The sequence below is a fragment of the Lepisosteus platostomus genome, chromosome 6 (assembly GCF_059453375.1).
Source record: "Lepisosteus platostomus isolate fLepPlt1 chromosome 6, fLepPlt1.hap1, whole genome shotgun sequence".
NCBI classification, from domain to species: Eukaryota; Metazoa; Chordata; class Actinopteri; order Semionotiformes; family Lepisosteidae; genus Lepisosteus; species Lepisosteus platostomus.
This window is the reverse complement of record NC_142616.1, coordinates 45,332,714-45,352,772: the sequence shown is the minus strand read 5'-3', so window position 1 is coordinate 45,352,772 and position 20,059 is coordinate 45,332,714. Positions and strand designations below refer to the sequence as shown.

The following is a 20,059-nucleotide window of genomic DNA, read 5'->3' as shown; positions in this document are numbered from 1 at the left end:
GAGGAGACCTCCAGTGATTCAGTGCTGTGGAAAGTACAACTAGAATTGTTCCAGGACCTATGACTTTTGCAGAAGAGGCTGACTGGGGCGGGAGGTTCATTTCCGACCATTGTTGAAGTTGTGAAACCTTACGGCGTAGGGGAGGGGTTTGAAGGAATGGGAGGGGGTACCCAGGATGGGGTGGGGGGAATTAAAGCACTTAAAGCAATCCCTGGAAAAAACAAATAGCACTCCTACACAGAGACAAGTTTTGGCAGCTGGCTGAGCAGAGACGACATGGTTGGGAGGATTCTCTTGCTTGTTCTGGGACCCTTTTTGGTGCACTCTGACCTCAGGGCTCGGGACCCTGGGATTGAAGATGAGCCCGATGAGGTCATGGGGAAGGGCACCTGGGATAACCTCCCCTCCACCAGGTTCGGACTGCACCATCACACCAGGACACATGGACACCATTCGAATACAGCTGGTCCCAGGGACCCCACAGCAGTGAGGCTGGACACAGCTCCTCCTACTGGAGAAACAGGGGGCACACACCATCCCGCTCGCATAGGGTGAGTTCTGAATTCCTTGGAGACACACGGCTAACACAAAGTCACAATATCACTGTGCGTTTAGGTCATCACGAACGGCAGGGAAGCAGAAGAAATATTAGTACACTCCAAAAGAGAGGCTGGCTTACATGTTGAAAAGCAAAAGAAAAAAAAATATTTTTGTAAATCTGTGTTTGTTACATACATACGCTTTTAAATACATTTCAAAAAACTTAATTTGCACATGAGAAAGGTTTAATAAAATGTATTAAACTGAATTTACTGTTTAATAAATTTTCCAGTTTCACTGGTGCTAATGATATTGAGTATAGAGTGTATATATACAGTACTGTAGTACAGATCACAAATGCTATTGGTCACGATACTGATTTGATGTGTTTTAAATGCGTTTCTGAAAACAATATATAATCATATATTTAGGAATACATTATAAAAGCTCTTTTGGCAGTTTTTCAGAATCATCAAGTTCTAACAAGACGATGGCCCCAAGAATACAGTACATTTTCAAATATTTTAAATCTTTACTGTATCAGTTAAATTTTTCTGAAGCTGAGGTGGTTGTCATGTACAGAACTTACTTTCTAGAAATCTGTGATCAGTGGGAATTCAGGGTTTTGGAAACTGTGATTAGCCTGATCATTTGCAATTATACATGTGTTCAGACTGCTGCTTGCATCTCTATGCACACAGGCCCTGGGAACCAGGGAATTTCCTTTCAGTGCTTCTGGTACTGTACACACAACATTCTCTATTCAGTTAAATAGGCATATGTTTCACTTTATGCAACAGTAATCAATTGTAAATTATTATAATCACCATACATTTCCTGTCAGTGATCATCTAAGGAGTGGTTATTTAAGGTTTGCAGTCTCTGTTAATGCATATAAATAAGTCTAATCTGCATGGCATCAAATCAATTTTTGTTGTAATACATCTTGGAGTGGCCTGAGTAAAACTACTACAATTATTTCTTTATCAGCAGTTGTACTTACAGTTTTTCCCGTGAAGTAAAGAGCTCAACATTCTTTTTGACTTGTCATTAATTTAATAGCTTACAGCCCTGCAACCCTACAGCCCTGCTTGAGTGCCTCAAGATGTGTGAAGCATTGTGTTTGGTCACTCTGCGTTAGACTGCTGGGCTGCAGTGTATTTCAGTTTGAATTGATTGCCTCATTTATGCTCCCGTTTAGAGTGCTGGGCTGCAGTATTTTCAGGTTTAGAGTATCAGCAGTGTCCGACAGGCCACAGGTATTGTGGTGTTACAGCTGTTGCAGTCACACTTGTGGGAAAACTGCTCCTACTGTGAAACTCAATTCAGTGACTCCCGTTCGCATTGAATGGGTCCCTCCAGTTAACTGGTCAAGAGCAGGCTGTAGGCAGCAAGGCTGTACTTCTATGTAAGGCACAAACTAGACTGACATCAAGAGTCCAGTGTTCTCAGAATTATTTGTTTAGAAGACACTCTTATAAAAGATAGCTTTGGTAGCGTTATAACGGATTAGTGGAGGATCTGATAAAAGCAGAATAACTACAAATAAAAGTCCGGGGTATTTGCATGTGAAAAAATTGAATGTGAATATAATTTGCGTGTGAATGTATGTCTTAGTGTCATATCAAATTTAGCGCATTAAATAATTTAAATTTAACTGCAGGGTTGCTCAGAGTAACTGTCTCTTGCACTACGCGTAAACTACGCACAACGTTCGCAAAACTAGTCATGGTCTTTTAACTTTTACCATATTTATCATATCCGTACTGTACGGAAATACTGTAACTTACCGTACTGTAACTATGTATAAAGCAGTTTAAATTTGCACAATTTTCACTACTATAACATTTTCAGGTTGCATTTATATTGACTTTGTAACATTTTTCAGATTGGTAAGACATTCGATAGAGTAAGACAGTATACAGTATGTGTACTATACAAATGGATAGTATAGCTTCACAAACTAAAACAACTGAGTTTGGGGTTTTTAACAAAGCTAGTCATAACTCTTACATAATGCAAGACATTGTTAATATCTTGCTGTGCACAAATACAGTATAGAACTACCGCAGTAAAGTGCTACACCGGGGCTTGGCCACGGAGACGCACGAAGGGCCGCTAGAGAAATCCGAGAGTGCTGCAGACTCAAGCCGACGAAGGGAGGTTGTGAAGAGATGGAGTCATGGAGAAGAGAGGGTGGTCCGGATACCTAGGACTGCCGCTGCACTGGTGCGGAAGGAGAAAACCGGGCTGGCGGGATCAGGACACAAGGAAATAATAGTGGGCTTGATCAGGAGATGGATAGCTGGAGCACAACCTTACAGGAATCCTTGGTGCAAGAAAACTACTTGAATAAGAAAGTACCAGGGCAATGGCGAGCGAGAGGTTAAATACCTGGCTGATCGCTGATTTAGTTGCAAGCGGCAGAGAGACCCTGCCAAACCGAGCTCAGGTTGTGCCGGGTGGCTCGTAGTGCGAATGCTGTTGTCCCAGTGAAAACCGTCGCTTGCAATGGTCACAGACCGATAACAAAATAGTCGCAAACCGAAAAATATTGATGAAATATTTATTTCATACACATTTGACTTTGACCAAACTCTTTTTTTCCATTATATCAGGGTCCATTAACACGAGTGTTTACTGTACAAGAATTCCATAGAATTACAAGAAAACATTTAAAAACAAGCCCCAGCAGTATATCCAGGCAGTGTGGATACAACGTGTAGTGTATTTCCTATGTCCAGTGGACAATTGCACAAACTGAATTACATCACCAGAGTTAGAATTAAAATCGATTAATGCATGTTGTTAATGTTGGTGTCATTAGCCTTGCTGATTAAGCCCAGAGCTTGCAGGTCACAAGCCTTTTGTTAGCTGAGCAGTGTTGAGGAGCCACGTGGAGGCAGGCAGTGACTGTTTTCATTGCTGCAGTAAATATTAATAATAATAATTCTTAACACTTATATAGCTCTTTATTGGACACTCTGCTCAAAGCGCTTTACAGGTAATGGGGACTCCCCTCCACCACCAATGTGCAGTCCCACCTGGATGATGCGACAGCAGCCAAAGTGCACCAGAACACTCACCACACATCAGCTATCAGTGGGGAGGAGAACAGAGTGATAACTCAATTCATAGATGGGGTTTATTTGGAGGCCATGATTGGTAAAGGTCAGAGGGAAATTTGACCAGTACACCAGGGTAATGCCCTGGGATTTTTAATAACCACAGAGTGTGAGTATGGAGAGGGGGCAACTAAATGGAATGCTTGCATATAAAACTGAGAACTGGTGACATTTTTTTTACATAAAGAGTTGTGGGTGTATGGAACAAGCTGCCCAACTATGTTGTTGAAGCTGACGTTGTTTTCAACTGGATGACGGCCTGGAATCAATGAACTATTAAAATCTATTGTTTTGTAAAACAGGATCTGTGGGCCACTTGATTCCCTTTCATTTGTGATGTTTCTTATGATCTGATGAAAGAAAGCAGACATACTGTAATAGGGGGAGTTTCACATCAGTTGCATGCAGCCGTGGGGAGCTGCTACCAGCAGCAGTGCAATGATGTCATTTCCAGGAAGTCTGCTGGAGCCAGGGGCTGCTTTCCATTCTGAGAGCCCCAGAGTGAAACAGCAGCCCAGGGACACTGGGGACACTGCAGCCCTCCTGTCTCTCTGGAACAAGTGTGGGAAAGTATCCCAGGATACAGATCAGGGATGTCCTTCCTCATCCAAGTCAATCAAAACAAAGCTGGAGGTTGATCAGAAGAATGCATTGTATTTTGTGATCTCTGCTTCTCCCTCCTCTCTTGCAAGAAATGTAGAAGCTATTCACTGCCATTTGGACCCTAAGCTAACTGCTGGAAACTGTGGCTCAGATTCATGAAACAACAATATACAGTATGTTAACATAACTCATTATGTTAATTTAACATACAGTATATGATGCCAAATAGTATTTTATCTTGTGTTTTAGAGCAAATCCCTGTTCTGGCAGTCATGCACACAGCTGGCAAACCAGGAGTCAAACTGCAGTACAATGAAATCTTATGTCCAGTCCTGTAGGGTCTTGCTGCTCTGCTCCAGTTTTATTCCTAAAGGAGGCCCAGCTTCTAAAACACGCCTTTGCTGCAACATGTGGTCAGACTCGGGTTTGAAGTGCCATCTCAGGCAATCCCCCAAGCGTTAGAGCCCCCAGCCCCAGCCAAGATCATAACGGTTTACAAGCAGAGGAGTGCATTGAATTGGGGCATCCAAAGACACAAAACATCCACTTTACCCCAGACAGCCAGCCTTCATCTACTATTGATAAAGTAATGACTGGACATTATCCAGATTTGCCTCAGTGGACTGTAGTTCTCCTGACCACCTGATATATAAAGCTATAGCACAAAAGAACTCCTGCACAGCTGTCTCTTCTGTTGTGTATTAGTAATAGCATGTTAGAATGATCAACTTAAGTGGGTTACCATATGGTTAGCTAGAGGGGAATTTCAGTAAAATTTGCAGGGGTATTTCTCTCCAGGAGTAGCAGTGTGAACCTTTACAGAAGTCCTGTCAGATGTCCTCACTTTATCTCCACGTCTCTCCCCTCGGCCTCTGGTGACACACCCCAGAGTGCCTCTGAAGTGTCAGTGCTGTCTATGGCCCCCATATGTCAACTCTCCCCTGGATGAGCCATCTACAGGAGCTCCCCTGAACTGTGCTAACTCTCCCTCCCTCTGCTGTCTTAACAAGGCTTTCAATTAGGATCTTTTTTCCTTCATCTCTCAGGCCTAAAACCAAAGCTAAAATGCCTGCCTGCCTGAACGCCCTTTTCATTTTGTGTCTCCATGGCAACATTCAAGAGGAAAATGACCTTTTGCTTATTCCACTGATTTTGTTTTTCCTTTGAACTAGAAGACACGACAGTCAGTCTTGTTTAGCTTGGCTTTTGTGTGAAGATGCAAGGTCAGCTGGCCAAGGTCTCTGGGAACAATGGGAACATCCATCTGTGAGCTTGTGTGATCCGACGGAATGTTCCAGAGCATGAGGAGGAAGTGTCAGCCCCACACTGGCGAGAGCCTGCCTTGTACCCCTGGAAATCAGCAGTAATGGTCTTCACCAGTGGTGCATTCTTGTTTGAGAAAGAAACTTGAAACAATTAAACCGGCCAGTGTAATGACATTACTGTGGCATGTTGTGGAAGGTAATGCTGGCTGCCTTAGCAAACAGTCGGGGTGACCTCTCCGCTTATGTTCATATCCAACTGAAAAGTTAGAGGCATGTGAGGCAAGCACCAAGAACTTCAGCACAGGATCTTTTTCACAGCTCATTAAGCTTTACATTGACAGCAGGTTTTATTAGCTGGATTTCTTTTAGTTTTTTTTAAATGAAATCTCAGGTGTAATGAGTTCATGCAGCAGTATTCCCTCTTTAGTGCCTGAGAGACAGCGGTTCCACTGTCTGTCCCCAGATGTGGCAGAGTTCATGTTACAGAGTCAGTGTTGCACAGCTTCTTTAGGGGCCCTTACTTAATAAAGCTTTAATAGAGTGTTGCTCTGCTTCTGCACAAAAGACAGTTCCAGAAATGTTGCATAAGAAGTTCATTTCAAAGACCAATATTATTACTGCTGTATATGCCACACTGAAAAGGATATAACTTTATCTCATACATTAAACATCTGCTACTCATCTTCAAATCACTGACACAATTTGTTTTGATTAATGGCGTGTCTGGATGGAGGCTTCGATGTGCAAGAACACTGTGTAACAGACTGAGGCTGTGCGGAGATATGGAAAATCAAAGGCCCACTAAAGAGATAAGATCTCCTGGATTTGCAGGAGGGCTCTAAGAGTGAAGCAGAATCCATAAAGCCCTCCATCTCCAGTTGGGAAACAGAGCCAGTGCTCAGCGCAGTCTCATGCTCTCAAGAAACAAGAAGAAATCCCAGGCAGTACCCGCTTCCCAACATACACCCCAGGCACTAGACCTCCCTCATCCGTACTATGCTGGCTGGAGCAGAGTCAGATCACTGGCCAATAGTGACAGGGATTTTCCAAGCAGCCACAGATCAGGAGATCGATGTTCCCACTTTTGTGAGAGATCTTAGCCCACTGACCTATGGATAAAGGGAAAAATACATTTTTGAGTTAGTCCCTTTCCCAGGGAATCGACAATCTGCTGCTTAACAATAGCAACTTTGGCATTAGCAGCTTAAATGCCAATGTCCTCCCTTCTCCAAGTCAGGTGGAATTGCTCCTGGAGATGGTGCTGCAATATTCTTTTGAGGCTTCTAAGATGTCCCCTCGACATCTAATTTATTCAGTTGCTTGTATCCGACCATACTTATTTTCTTTGTTGCATGTTGAATTGTTCCAGCTGTGACTCATTCGTGCTGGGAACATTCCACTTAAACTCAGAGACCATGCTTTCTCAGTCTGTGTTCTTTGGGCTTCTGTTTTAGAATAAATTACGAAATCTGTAATTGAGTTACTGCTTTTAAACTCTTTTCTTATGGAATTACCACTTATTTTCAGATTTGCCTCTCTGGCATTTACTCCTTTTCCACTTGGGAGAGAACAAGACATGTGAGCATATTTGTCCAACACAACACCTGCAGAGCCAGGTCTCACTTTTGTTTGTGTCCTGTGGACTCCTCACACAACTCGAACTCCGTGACGCTTGGATCTTACAGATCAATCTTTGTCCAAGTGAGCACTTATATAAAGCTTAAGTCACCCTTAGTTTTGTAAGAGGTCATTCGTGGAGAATAACAAGCAAATTAGATATGGTAGTCCCAGAGACAGTTGGAGATGTCCCCAGTGAAGGAATGTTATCACTGAAAAGGGTTTTGAAAAAAATGCTGAGGTTGTTAATCACATGGCTTAGAAACATTTTAGTTCTCAGCACTTTTGTTTATGTACTGATGTTTAAATGCTGCAGTCTGGGATCAGGGTTATTAATCCACTCAGCTTTGTCACTGTACCACTTGTGCACACATGATCATGATCATCTCAGACGGGCTACTGGAGGACACTGTGAGTCCTTCAGAACCTCCAGGATCATTGGTGTCGATTGGAGGACTGATGCAGATCCTACTGACAAAGCTGATAACTCTCCTGCACTTGGAGAGTCGTCATGTTCTATGGATTCTGGTGTAACCAAATGTACTTAGGAAACCTTGCCAGGCTGAGCTAATGGCAGAGATGAGACTCAAACCTGTGATGTCTGGAATACAGGGTTAAAAAATGCCTTGAACGAGGACTTTTACTGGTTAAGCTACTTGAGGAGGATTCAGTATCCAAGCAATCATGTGACTGTGACTGCCTTGTTATCAGGAGTAGCATTAAACTGTTTTAATTGCATAAGCCAATAACAGAAACGTCACAGAAATCAAGAATTCTACTCTTGCATACAATTCATGGTTCATCTGGGATCAAAACACCCTCTCTCTCTTTTCTTGATTAATCTTAAAGTTGAGTGGCTACAGGAATGATGTAGGCCACATGCTGATTCCACTCACTCGTGCTGCTGCAGGTGCGAGTACCTTCAGTTGAGCTCACAGCTGCAGGGCGGTGGAGTGTGGGAATCGGCTTTCAGCAGCTGTGAAAAGAACAGGGCAACAATGGTGCCTTTGGAACAAAGCAAGTAACCCCTCTGAAACAGAAAGGCCTGGCAGGGAGAGACGCATTGTGCATGGTGCCCTGGGAGCACTGTGAGATGTGGGGGCAGGGAGAGCAGGTTTACTGATACTGTTGATTGTCTGGGAGGGGGGTCAACACTGCTGATTTCTCCAGTTTGAGTGGTGAAATACCACAAGGACACAAGTGGGAACTACATTGAGAACTAAGACCAGGGGGCACTTACTGTAACAAGAAAGTCTGTAACAAGCTCCCTACCCAAGCTGTTGAAAACAACACCATGGCTTCTTTCAAGAAACAGCTGTATGCAATCCTGACAGTTGCCAGCAAACAAAACAGTGTGCTGAGTGGAGCGGAGGTTGATAACCTTTCTTGTGTTCGTATGGTGTAGAGGGTGTTTGCTAGCTGCTGTATGAGAGTGGCTGTCAGTTGTTGGGAGGGGAAGCAGGTATTGTGTAATCCCTAGGATTCTTATTTGTGAAAATTAAAAAAAAAAAGTTTGATCATCCTGTGCTTTTGCACTGCAATGGTGCAGGGAGATTGGTGGACCTGACACATTGTGCAACAGTTTTACATCCAGAGATCACTTTGCCCAATGTGCTAATGACAGCCCTCTCCCGTTGAGTTGAATGTATTATTGTAGAGCATGGCTTCCCACTGATCATCACAGCACAATGTCTTCAGCTCTGGTGTCCCACGTGGAGCAGACAAGCACACAGGGGAAGGTCTGTGGGGAGCGAGCTGAAGGAGATGCTTTTTATTGGCAGTATCAATGCTCACATTCAGCCAATATTATTCACCAGCACTGGGGTACAAGTATCATTTTGGAAATCACTTGCCAGTGAAACTTTTCCAGGTTTACTTAGCTCTTCATCCTACTGAGTGGCACTAAAGAAATTCAGTACACATACTGTACTTTGTCCTCTGCTGCTATTGATTACATAAATTCCAAGTGTAATAATAAATGTTTCTACACTGTGGACTGAGCCCTTGTTGTGCCCTCAGGAACTGGTGTACCTTTGTGACCTGGCGCATGGTGACAGTGGCAGTGTCCTGCGGCACAGAGAAGTACACCATCAAAGCACAGAGTCCCTGTCCCATCAGCTCCCCTGGCTGCCAGCTGGTCATGTAAGTGTTTCTTTACACACACTGGTCATGTCTGACTCCATATCAGCAGTCTCCCAATTCATAGACAGGAAACAGTTTAGTTGTCCTACTGTTCCTCTTGCAGGACAGCCTACATAACGCCCTGTATGATGCGTAGGGCCAGGACACAACTGTGTTGTTCTAATCCTTACTGTGAGTGGTGTTGTGTTTCATTTTCATCTGTTTCCACGTCAAAGCTCTTCAATGTGCTCATTGTGCATCACTTTCCTCATCACTATTATCCACCTTCTGACTGCCCTCCTCATCACTGACCTCCTCCTCACTGTCCTCTTCATCACTACACTCTTCGTCCTCCCTTCCTCCTCCTCACTGCCCCCTCTAGGAAGAGACAGGTCTGTGCAGCAGTGTTGACAGACAGGAGCCGTGCGGTTCAGTGCCAGTTCAGCTGGATCGATGATGATGCTGTCTGTGTGCTGCCAGGTACAAGCTGTCCACGAGGCCCTTGTACAAAGAGGAGCAGAAGGCCGTGTCTTTTCTGGAGTGGCGGTGCTGTCCAGGACATGGTGGGCACGAGTGTGAGGACACAGGTACAGCTCCGTCTCTCTCAGCAGCTTACCGTACAGCAGGGGACTGTCATCAAACATTAACATAGCACTTTATTTTACAATGATCCAGCACTCGGACACCAGTGGTCTCCATCACTACCTGTAGTTCTTGTACGACTAATGCAACAAAATATTTTGTTCAGTTAAGTAATGGAAAACCAGGACATTATGTCTCACTTTAGGACATGCAAAGGCTGAAATTCCTGTTTTATAAAACTGTTCAACGGCATTTGTATTGGTGCAAACTATTGTCAACCAGGAAGAGTCAGGTTCTACAATAAGTGATTTGTTGTTAATAATTGTTGTAAATATTAATGTTAATAAAGCATTAATAATTGCTTACACTTATATAGCACTTTTCTGGACACTCCACTTAAAGCGCTTTACAGCTAATGGGGACAGGTAATAGCCCAGAGTTTGCAGGTCACAAGTTTTTTGTTAGCTGAGGAGTGGTGAGGAACTACTTGAGGCAGGCAGAGACTGTTTTCATTACTGCAATAGTAATAATTATTATTAATAATAATAATTTCTTACACTTATATAGTTATTTATTATTCATTATAAGGTTGCTGCTGGAAGAGGTGTTAGTGAGGCCAGCAGGGGGTGCTCGCCATGCAGTCTGTTTGGGTCCTAATGCCCCAGTATAGTGATGGAGACACTATACTGTAAAAAGGTGCTGTCCTTTGCATGAGACGTAATCGAGGTCCTGACTTTCTGCAGTCATTAAAAACCCCAGGGCCTTGCTCTAAAAGAGTACGGGTGTTAACCCAGTGTCCTGGCCACATTTTCCCACTGGCTTTTACCAGTCATGGCTTCCTAATATCCCAAACTATGACCTGGCTTCATCCCTCTGTTCTCCTCCCCACTGATAGCTGTGTGGCAAGTGTACTGGCGCACTATGGCTGCTGTTGCATCATCCAGGTGGAGCTACATATTGGTGGTGGTGGAGGGGATCCCCATTACTTGTAAAATCACTTTGAGTGGAGTGTCCAGAAAAGTGCTATTTAAGTGTAAAAAATTATTATTATTAATCATACTGTCAACAGTGTCAACGTGGGCATGCTCACTCAGGAGCGTGGAGTCTATGGGCAGTCACTGATCAAGACAAAATGGAAATTGGAGTAAATGTGACAACACAATGAGGGTATTTCCCTGCCAGACGTTTGTCTATAAATAACACATTTCTATACTGTGTGGAAGACTTGCAGTTTTCTGTGACCATAAATAACTAGTCAGAGGTATTTTGGGGGCTCTGTTCGACTCCATTGCTCTCTCTCTATTGCAGTTCCAGATGTCACTCATGCCTCACATCCCAGAGATCAGACAACAGGAAGCAAACTGCCGGACATTGATGATGCTCGAATCCCAGGTACTTCTGCTTGTTGAACTTCTTGTTTATCTCTGCAAGGCAGGGGTCCGCCAGCCCCTAGCCCTCCTTCCAACAAACGGAGGAAGTGCAGAGCCTGGGGGAAGGGCTTTGAGAAAACTGGCTGATTGTGCGAAGGCCCTATATATAGGGCAAAGGAAAGGGTGTGCAGCCTGTTCCCAGGGCTGCTATGGAGGCACAATGGGGCTGAAAGGAAGTGCCTGCCTGATGTACACATGCAGCCACAACAGAAACTGACACGTAAGAGCTTCAGACACAACAGAAAGAACTGGGTGTTCCTCTATGTTGTAAAAAAACTTGAGCACTTTAAGTGAAAGATTCTCAGGCAGCGCAAAAAGACATTCCCTGCATCTTGCTCCTCTTCCCATAGTGCTGCACTGTTATACTGAGCAACTGAACACAGTGCGCCAAACTACTGAACACATCAGTGTAGCACAAACACTGTGCTACTGAACAATACTACAGCCCAGCACACTGACACTGTGCTACTGAACACATCACAGCCCAGGGTTTGTGGCTACGTTTCCCCTGTACCCTCATGTTTATCTACAGGTGTTCAGGAAGCGCCACAGATGACTGGGGATCCAAACTCTGAACAGAACGATGTTCAGCTTCCTATCACACAGCTGCAAGATGTGCACCGACCACAAAGAGAAAACAGCACTGTCATAGACTCCTCACACCACAACAAAACCGGTACGCCATCTGACAAATACATGTGCATCTGAAATCACATGCAGCAAAAATCTATTCATTTGAATTTTTTAATCATTGTTTAACAAAAATTGTTATTATATGAACAGGTAAAGGTTTGTTCCATGCTGAAAGGTAAAGAAAAGAAAGTTTTTGCTGTGGGCCTCCTTCAGGTGTGAGGGAGAAACAGAAAGTAGCATAGGAAAAGACATAGTAGAACAAAAGAAAACGAAATTTGCTTTCCACACCTTTTCTCCTTTTCTCCATGAGCTTAGACACTCATTCTCACCCGTTGTATGTCCATGATACTGGACCCATGCTCATGTCCTCGCTGCTCCCCTTCTTACCTGCTCTGCCTTTTGTTCTCCTATGACTTCATTGCTACTTTCCCTTGCTCCCTCACACCAGAAAAAGGCTCCACGTCCGAAACTTTTTTACCTTTCAGCATGTCATAAACCTTTACCTGTTCCTTTGCAGCCTACACATGCTGATGCAGCTACCTACTTGAAGTGGTATACTTCTGTATAGCTCATTCCAGTGGTGTACTATAAAAGAACAAATTAAACTTTAATGTAAGAGTAAGTGTCATGGCAAACTGGATCCTGGCAACAAGCCTGGGGTAGAAGGAGCAAGTGCACCCTGGCCGGAGTGAATGGCAGGGCACCCATACAGTACATTCACACTCACAGACAATTCTAAGAGGTGGGAGGAAACCGGAGCACCGGGAGGAATCCCAAGTGAACATGGAGCCCAAGCCCAGAATCAAACCAGTACCCTGAATTACAGAGCAGTTACAGCACTAACAATCAGCTGTCTACTGTACATCCTGTAAGAATGATGTAAGCAAACATCGCAACCCCAGATGTGCTGCTCCTGAGGAGCCTGCATCAGTGTGTCACAGGGTAAGATGTGCTTCACATCTCAGGAAATCCTTCCTTTCTCTCCTGGAAGAGCAGTTGGAAATATTATGACACAATCACCACAGTTCTGACACAGCAGCCCCTTTTGCAGCCTACATCAGGCTGGAGAAGATCCAGCAGCTGCTGCTTAAAAAAGATCATTCTTCAGTCATATTGCTGTATAAAAACTAAGCAGTGCTGAAAATCCATTTTCCATTTCACTGTAGTCAAGATTAAATTGATCAAGCCTACAGCACTCCATCATCCTCGCTGTCTCGCAGAGCCATTCCTCTGGCTTTTTCTGAACTGGAAGTGCAAGACTCCAGCCAGATGCGAGACTGGTTGCAGGTAACCCTCATGTGCACTACCATGTGGCCACACGCATGAGCTCATGTAGCCCGTCTGTGGAGCCGTGGCTGAAACCTGTCAGTCAACATCCCTGCACCACTGCTGTGCCCCTGGAGTGTCAGCCATAGCCACGACAAAAATGCAGATGATTACACAAGCTTATATATCCCTTTGAGTTACTGCAATCTCCAGAATGTTACTTCCGTTACCAAACAGCTAAGGTACACAAAAGCTTTCATGAAAGGCTAATGGTGTCTTGCGCCATAGAGAAAACATGCCCACCAGGGGGCAAGAGAGCTGCTGTCCAAGTTGGCGGCCTCTGCTGCAGTGGAGAGAAAGCAGAGAGCACACGTCCCACAGCCAAGGGATCTAGTTACAGTCGGATTGCTTTCCTCTCTCCCCGAGCAGGGCAAGGAAAACCCAATGCTCCCTTATGGGAAGGAGCCGGGTCTCACAAAAGCAGCAACAACCTGGATGCAGTGGCATATCCAGCTATGAAATATGAATTGAACATGCATTGTGCCTCTGCTTAAAGGAGACAACGAAAAGAGGATGATGGAAGAAACCATATTCCCATTTAGATACGCAAACAGTTTTAGGATTAAAAGCTTTATTGTGCTGAGTAACAGAGTATTGCCATATCTACCTGAGCACATACAGTATATTATCAGCAGTAAGATGGGCTACCCCCAGCTGCTCCAGCCAGCCCAGGAGTGTCAACAGATACTCAAAAGGTATTGTCCTTCTGTTCAACTAGAGGGATACCAGACTCCAACCCTAAAAACTGTTTGTTTGTGACTGAAGCACATGTTAGCTCTAAGCCTGTGGAGTGTGGCTCTCCCTTGCAGTGCCTGCGGGTGTTTCTCCAGTCTCTCCATCCCCCCCAGACTGGCCCGGGATGCTGCCCCTGCCCCAGCTGACAGCCCTGCTGATGGCACAGCTGCAGCCCATTCTGGACGGCTTCAACTCGAGCCTACAGCGCCTCTCCCAGGACATGGCAGAGCTGCGGCAGGAGAGGGGGGGGGCAGGCGGCTTCGGGTCCAAGTTGGAGGAGAGCTTCAACCAGATCGACCAGCTGAGAGAGCAGCTGAGATCTAGCCAGGACATCCTGGAGCAGCAGCTGCACTCCCAGCAGGCCTTGCTGCACTACAACCTTACCACTATGAAGATGGACACTGACGCCAAGATCAAACGCAGCCAGAAGACATTGCAGGTGAGGGCAGATAAGACCTCCACGCTTCCAGAATGAATTATTTAACCATTGCTGACAAAGCATGCAATCTATTTTCTAGACGTAAAAGAGACAAATTGAGATGTTAATCGAGAGGAGATAAACGATTGTAATTGACAACAAACAGATGAAGTGTGTAGAATTACAGTTCTGTCAGCCACAAACCTGTATATCTGTACATTCAAAACTGACATGGTTAATCCTACTGAAACAGAAATACAAAAGTGTAACCAAACTCTTTGCAAAACTATATCACCATATGTAAAGATGCTCATGAGGAGTCCTGTAATCCATAACACATGCAAAACAGATTACTAATGCAGCACACTTTCAGGAGAAGAATCTAGGCTTGTCATTTAAGAATCTTTAATTCGCATTGATGAGAATTTCAGAAAAACCTGATTACTCAAGGTAAACTGCACAAGTAGCCCAAAGTGACATGTTTCACATTTTACAATATCAAGCCTAACAGAGGCAAGTGTCCTGTACTCCTCACCATTAACATTGTTCATTTCTCTCTACACATCCAGACAGAAGATTTTTTTTGTACTGCAAAACACATCGGGGCTCTTTGATTAAATTAACACAAAATGGCTATAGTTTCTCCACAAAGAAGAAAAACTGAAAACATGAGAACGATTTAAAGTGTCTAAGACTTCTGCAGAGCTCCTTAAAAGACGTTGCATTTGGGTTGCTTCCTCTCCAATACTGATTTCACTTCAAGCCTTAAAGAGCACCTGATCAAAAAACTGGTCTTGAGTTTTTTCAGATTTTTTTAAATGAAAGTTACATTGTTAAAGATCTGAAATAAACATGTTTTTGTGAACTCATTTAGAACCTCAACATTCAAATACATAACCATCTACTGTATATGGTTACAAGCTGCATCATGGCTTTATTAGACCACTCACACTGTCACTCTCATGTAGGACAAAGACTTATCACACCTGCTTTCTTTGTGTTACCTGGAAGGTCAACTTGCAGGCACTCAACGCCTCCATTGCAGAGGTGAAGCGAGAGCAGGAGAGTCTGGGGCAGGAGCCTGAGGGAAAGGAAGTGGAGCCTGACGTTTGGGAAGCCATCAGAGAGCTGAACCAGACAGTAGTTGAGAACACAGAGAAGGTCAGCAATCTCCAGGAGGACCAAGAGCTCTCTGAAGTCAACATGAAGGACCTCCAGAGGGGCTTCCGGAGTCTGAAAGACCAATTTGAAGAAACTGTCAAAGACCTGAGAGTCATGTTCATGGAAACTGGCCTCATCGTGGCTGAAGCGAAGCAGGATGTGCTCAATCGCGTGAATGAGCTGGCCCAGAACTGCACTGAGTACGAAAACCAGTTGGAGAGCCTGGAGAGCGACATCGACTACCTTTTTGTCCAGATTTACAAGAACACATCCCAGGGCTGTGACTGTGCTAGGCTGCAAACAGAGATCTCCGCACTGGAACACAATTTAAAGCACATCACAAATCTGGCCAAGGAGAAAAATGTAGCTCTGGAAGAAGATGGGGAAATGCAGGAGGTCTGGAGGGCTAAGTGGAGCAGTTTGGTAGAGGACCTTCAACAGGGCCTGCAGCAAGTTCAACACTCTGTGGCCTTTGAGCAAGACAGAAGCAGGTCTCTGCTCCTTAACATCTCCCAACTGCATGTGACCTTCCGGAAGATCCACCAGGAGCTCACCAGCCTGCAGGAGACAGACAATCAAAGGGTGAGTGAGATCAAACGCCTCTCCAGCTCTTTTGGGTCACTCTTGAAGGATGCGGTTAGACATACAGACGTCCTGAAGTTACTCCTGGGGATGGAGGTCTTGGAGTTCGTTAAAAAACCACCACAGGACACTGACAACTACTCCTTTCCCACTCTCCATGCAAAGCTGCGTGAAATGCAAGAGGAGATTCAGAGCCAGAACCTGAGTTTGTTAACTCTTAAGAAGATGTTAGAGAGCGAAGAGCAGGGAGACCCAGGCGCAGACACTGGAGCTGAACTGGCAGATCAGACAACCAGAGGCCTAGCAAGAAGGAGTGGGGACCACAGGCCATCAGATCTCCCAGAGTCCCCTATGCGAGACCGGCCTGATGATTCTGGTAGTGACCCTTGGGCCCTGGAGAAGCTGGTGCAAGTCCTGGGTGCCCGGGTCAGCACATTGGAGAAGCAGCAGTGCCTCTCTTGCTGCGACTGCACTGAAAATACTGCCCCCACTGGCAAGGTGGGAGAACTGCAGGCGGCTGTGGATTCACTTCGTGGACACCTGAAGGATCATGTCCAGGTCTTCCACAGCATCTTTCGGAATGCTGAGGGACTTGCTGCCTCCAACTCCACCCTGGACCTGGACAGGCTATGGGGGTTGGTGAAGAGGAAGGAGAAAAAGAGAAAGAGGGGGCACCACCAGGAGAGAGAAGAAGAGGATCCACACAGGGGCCACAGAGGAGGCAGAGCCCCCTTGATCCGCAGCAAGAAGGATGCAGCCCTGGAACCCCCAGGTAACCTGCAGTTAGCCTAAAAACACTTTCAAATGTTTTTCTCATACAGCAACAGTCGCAAATCCCCAGTAGTAGTATGGAGGGCAATACATATTAAGTTAACATTAATGGCATAAAAGTGTATAAATTAGATTAATTTATGTCGATGTTGTCATTAGGTTTACATTGAAATCTCACATCACTGTCTTTTTAAACATGGAATAGCCATGTTGCACTGAAATTACCCTGATGCTTTGAAAGCTGATGCAAAACATTAGGCTTCCATGGTTATGAAACTTACCTTTTGAACCCATTTTTAAGACAAAATCGCCCTCTGGTGGACAAGTTGATATCAACCAAGTTTATCTTTCTTTTATTGCCAAAATACACATCCTTTTAAGAGCATTTACATCACGATTTAATCCTTCTCTTCTCATTTTCACTCATTTTCAAGAGATGCTCTCTTAACCTTCAAGTAAATTCTGAGATGAACATCTTTGAAATGTATCATTTAAAATTAACTGAGGCTAGATAATCAGAAAAACAATTTACAAAAAAATGTGATGTTCCACGTTAGCCTTATTTTTAAATGGAAATATATGGGCATTCAAGCTAACACATGCATGCATGAGAATTAAGAACTAGCTGACTTTGCATATCAGGGGTACAGGTCAGAGAAGCCACAAACGGAGGTGTCCACATCAGGGTTACACTAAAGCCATGATGAGACAGCACAAATCAGAGCAAACAGTATGCTAAACGCCAGTGGGAAACTTGATGGGGAAATGAAAGAACGTCAGGCTGTCAGTACCCAGTAAAGAATAGTCCTCACAGTGCCAGACTGATCTGGGGCAATAGCAAAGAGGTCTGATTACCTAGAAAAAGAAACTATACATTCAAAAACCTACCTTGTAAATTGGCAGATGTGCCACAAGAAGGGCAAATCAACGTAGCACTATACTCAACAGAGCAGCATTTCCACACCCCAGGGAAGCAACACTGCTAACCTGCACTTAGTCCTCAGCATCACACCGCTGGGATACGGGATTGTAGCCCCATGGTTCGGTAACATCCCCAGGCTCCCTGGTACCAGCAGGAGAGCAGCCTGTGCCGCGTATGAGTGGGTTAAGATCAGTGCTGGTGGGTTTGTCCTAACTGTGCTCCTCTCCTCAGGGATCCTGCGGGCAGTGCCCGAGTCGCCTGTGATGTTCCTTGCTGGAACCCAGGATGGCACCAACCAGGCAGGCGCGGTGCTGTTCGAGAGGGTGGTGCTGAACCGTGGGCAGGCCTACTCCCCCAGGACAGGGGTGTTCTGGGTGCCCGCTGACGGGGTGTACCTCTTTGTGGTGACCGTGGACTTCGGAGTGGGTGCTTCATTGGGTCACCTGAAGAAGGGGGATGTGGTTGTGGCCACCTTGCACCAGAACCAGAAGAGACCAGCTGGGCCCATGACCCGAGTGTGCCTTCTGGAGCTGGCCCTGGGAGAGCAGGTCAACTTTGAGCTTGTTCAGGGGTCTGTGGAGAACAACCACCAGGTGGACAACACGTTTGGGGGATTTCTTCTTTTTAGAACAACTTGATGTGCTCGGCTAGTCAAGACTTGCACAGGACAGAAGCATCTGCAGAACACACTTAAATTCCGTGTTTAAGCCAATCCAAGGATGCCAAGCTAGCTCCAGAGTAACATTGTACCACAATAAGGGTATCTGGCAGAATGTATCCATTGCTGTGAACTGTATGGGAAGCAACTGTTATGCTACAACTCCTCCATGAAACTTTGTCATGAAACAAGGTATGAATTGGGAACTGTATCAGCATGTCTTGGCTACAAAGGAGCAAGCAGAGGTTAATTCCAGGCTGAAAAGGAGAAGAAACATATTTTAGTAGTGGAGCCGTCTTCAGGTGTGTGAAGGCTTGAAGGTGTGAAGACCTGAAGATGACTCACCAAATGTTGCTTCTTCCTGCTTTTCAGGCTGGAATGAATCTTTCCTTGTTCTTAAATTAAACATCTGTTTAAACATTCTAAACATTTATTTTAAACTCTATCTCATTTATCAGATTTTATTTTGAAGGAGCAGAGATACTACTACATTGTTAAAATAGAAGCTTCCAGAGGTAGTCTTGGTTTGTCTTTTCTGTGTGAAATGCTCCCATAAGGCATTCACTCTTAATGTCCATCATCCACATCCTAACTGCTTCATCTAATTCAGGGTCATGGGGAAGCTGGAGCCTATCCCAGCAAGTTATGGACGCAAGATGGGGTACAATGTAATTCAAAATCAATGTGTTTTTTCTTTTTCTCCATACAACCTACCAGAAATATTCATCACAAAACTGAAGGAACTACTATAAAGAATAGACAAAATCCTTTCCTTTAGCCCAGACAATGCATTCTATCTACTTTGTCCCATAAAAATATTAAAAACTTTGCTGGTCTGGCAGAGATTCCTGTACAGATTCTGCATTATGCCAAATCCTTATCCATTTAACATATCGGGAGCTGCTTTTAGTCCAGTAAGTACACTGGGCTCCTGCAAAACAATTGACTTATTTTCTTGTGCTTGAATAATTGACTCCAAACGTTCAAATGTCTATTGTTAGGTAACTAGTATAAATGGAGAGATTTGTATGTGGTATAAGATGGCGAAAAAATAATTGAATACACTCAGTCCCGCAGGCAGGGCTTATACTGTTTCGCATGCACTACCACTTCTTGGCAGAAGAGGAAGCTGTATACTTAACGCTTACAGTTGCACAAAGTAAAGGCTTGCTTTGTCTAAACAAATAGAGATCTATAGCATTTTACATCTTGTGTGCTTATTCATCTTTCCTTGGTAGGGAGGATTCCTGTTGCACAAGGACTCAGATATTTCAGTGTGAAGAGTACAGTAAACAAGGAAGAATCTATTTCTGCACATCTGGGAATATTGCATCCTCCATCTATTGCTTCAGCTACCAGCTAAATTAAAGGCGGCTTATCATCGAATGGATGAATACAAGCCTGCAGACAGTTTGTTCACTGAACAGTTGGAAAAGGTAGTTAAGGCTGTGAAATGACAATAGTAAAATGTTCATGAAGCTAAAATCTAGAATTTCTAAAATTGCTTACAATTGCACTGTGGATATTTGAGGTGTTACTCAAAGGTGGTACTTGCAGCTTTTCCCATATT

The 20,059-nt window shown here is 44.5% G+C and overlaps 1 protein-coding gene across 3 annotated transcripts; it reads left to right on the top strand.

Moving 5' to 3' along the window:
* Positions 1-200: 200 nt before the first annotated feature.
* On the top strand, positions 201-19,694 carry mmrn2a (multimerin 2a). 3 transcript variants are annotated; one of them, XM_088636098.1, is made up of 8 exons: positions 201-551; positions 9,170-9,292; positions 9,752-9,858; positions 11,162-11,245; positions 11,816-11,959; positions 14,073-14,416; positions 15,407-16,910; positions 18,063-19,694. In XM_088636098.1, the coding sequence occupies exons 1-8, from the start codon at positions 277-279 to the stop codon at positions 18,467-18,469; spliced, it is 2,988 nt and encodes a 995-aa protein (XP_088492224.1). In that variant the 5' UTR covers positions 201-276; the 3' UTR covers positions 18,470-19,694. The 3 variants fall into 3 exon arrangements, with proteins under 3 accessions (XP_088492224.1, XP_088492223.1, XP_088492225.1); XM_088636097.1 differs by having other exon boundaries at positions 14,052-14,416; XM_088636099.1 differs by having other exon boundaries at positions 202-551; positions 14,091-14,416.
* The last annotated feature ends 365 nt before the right edge of the window (positions 19,695-20,059 follow it).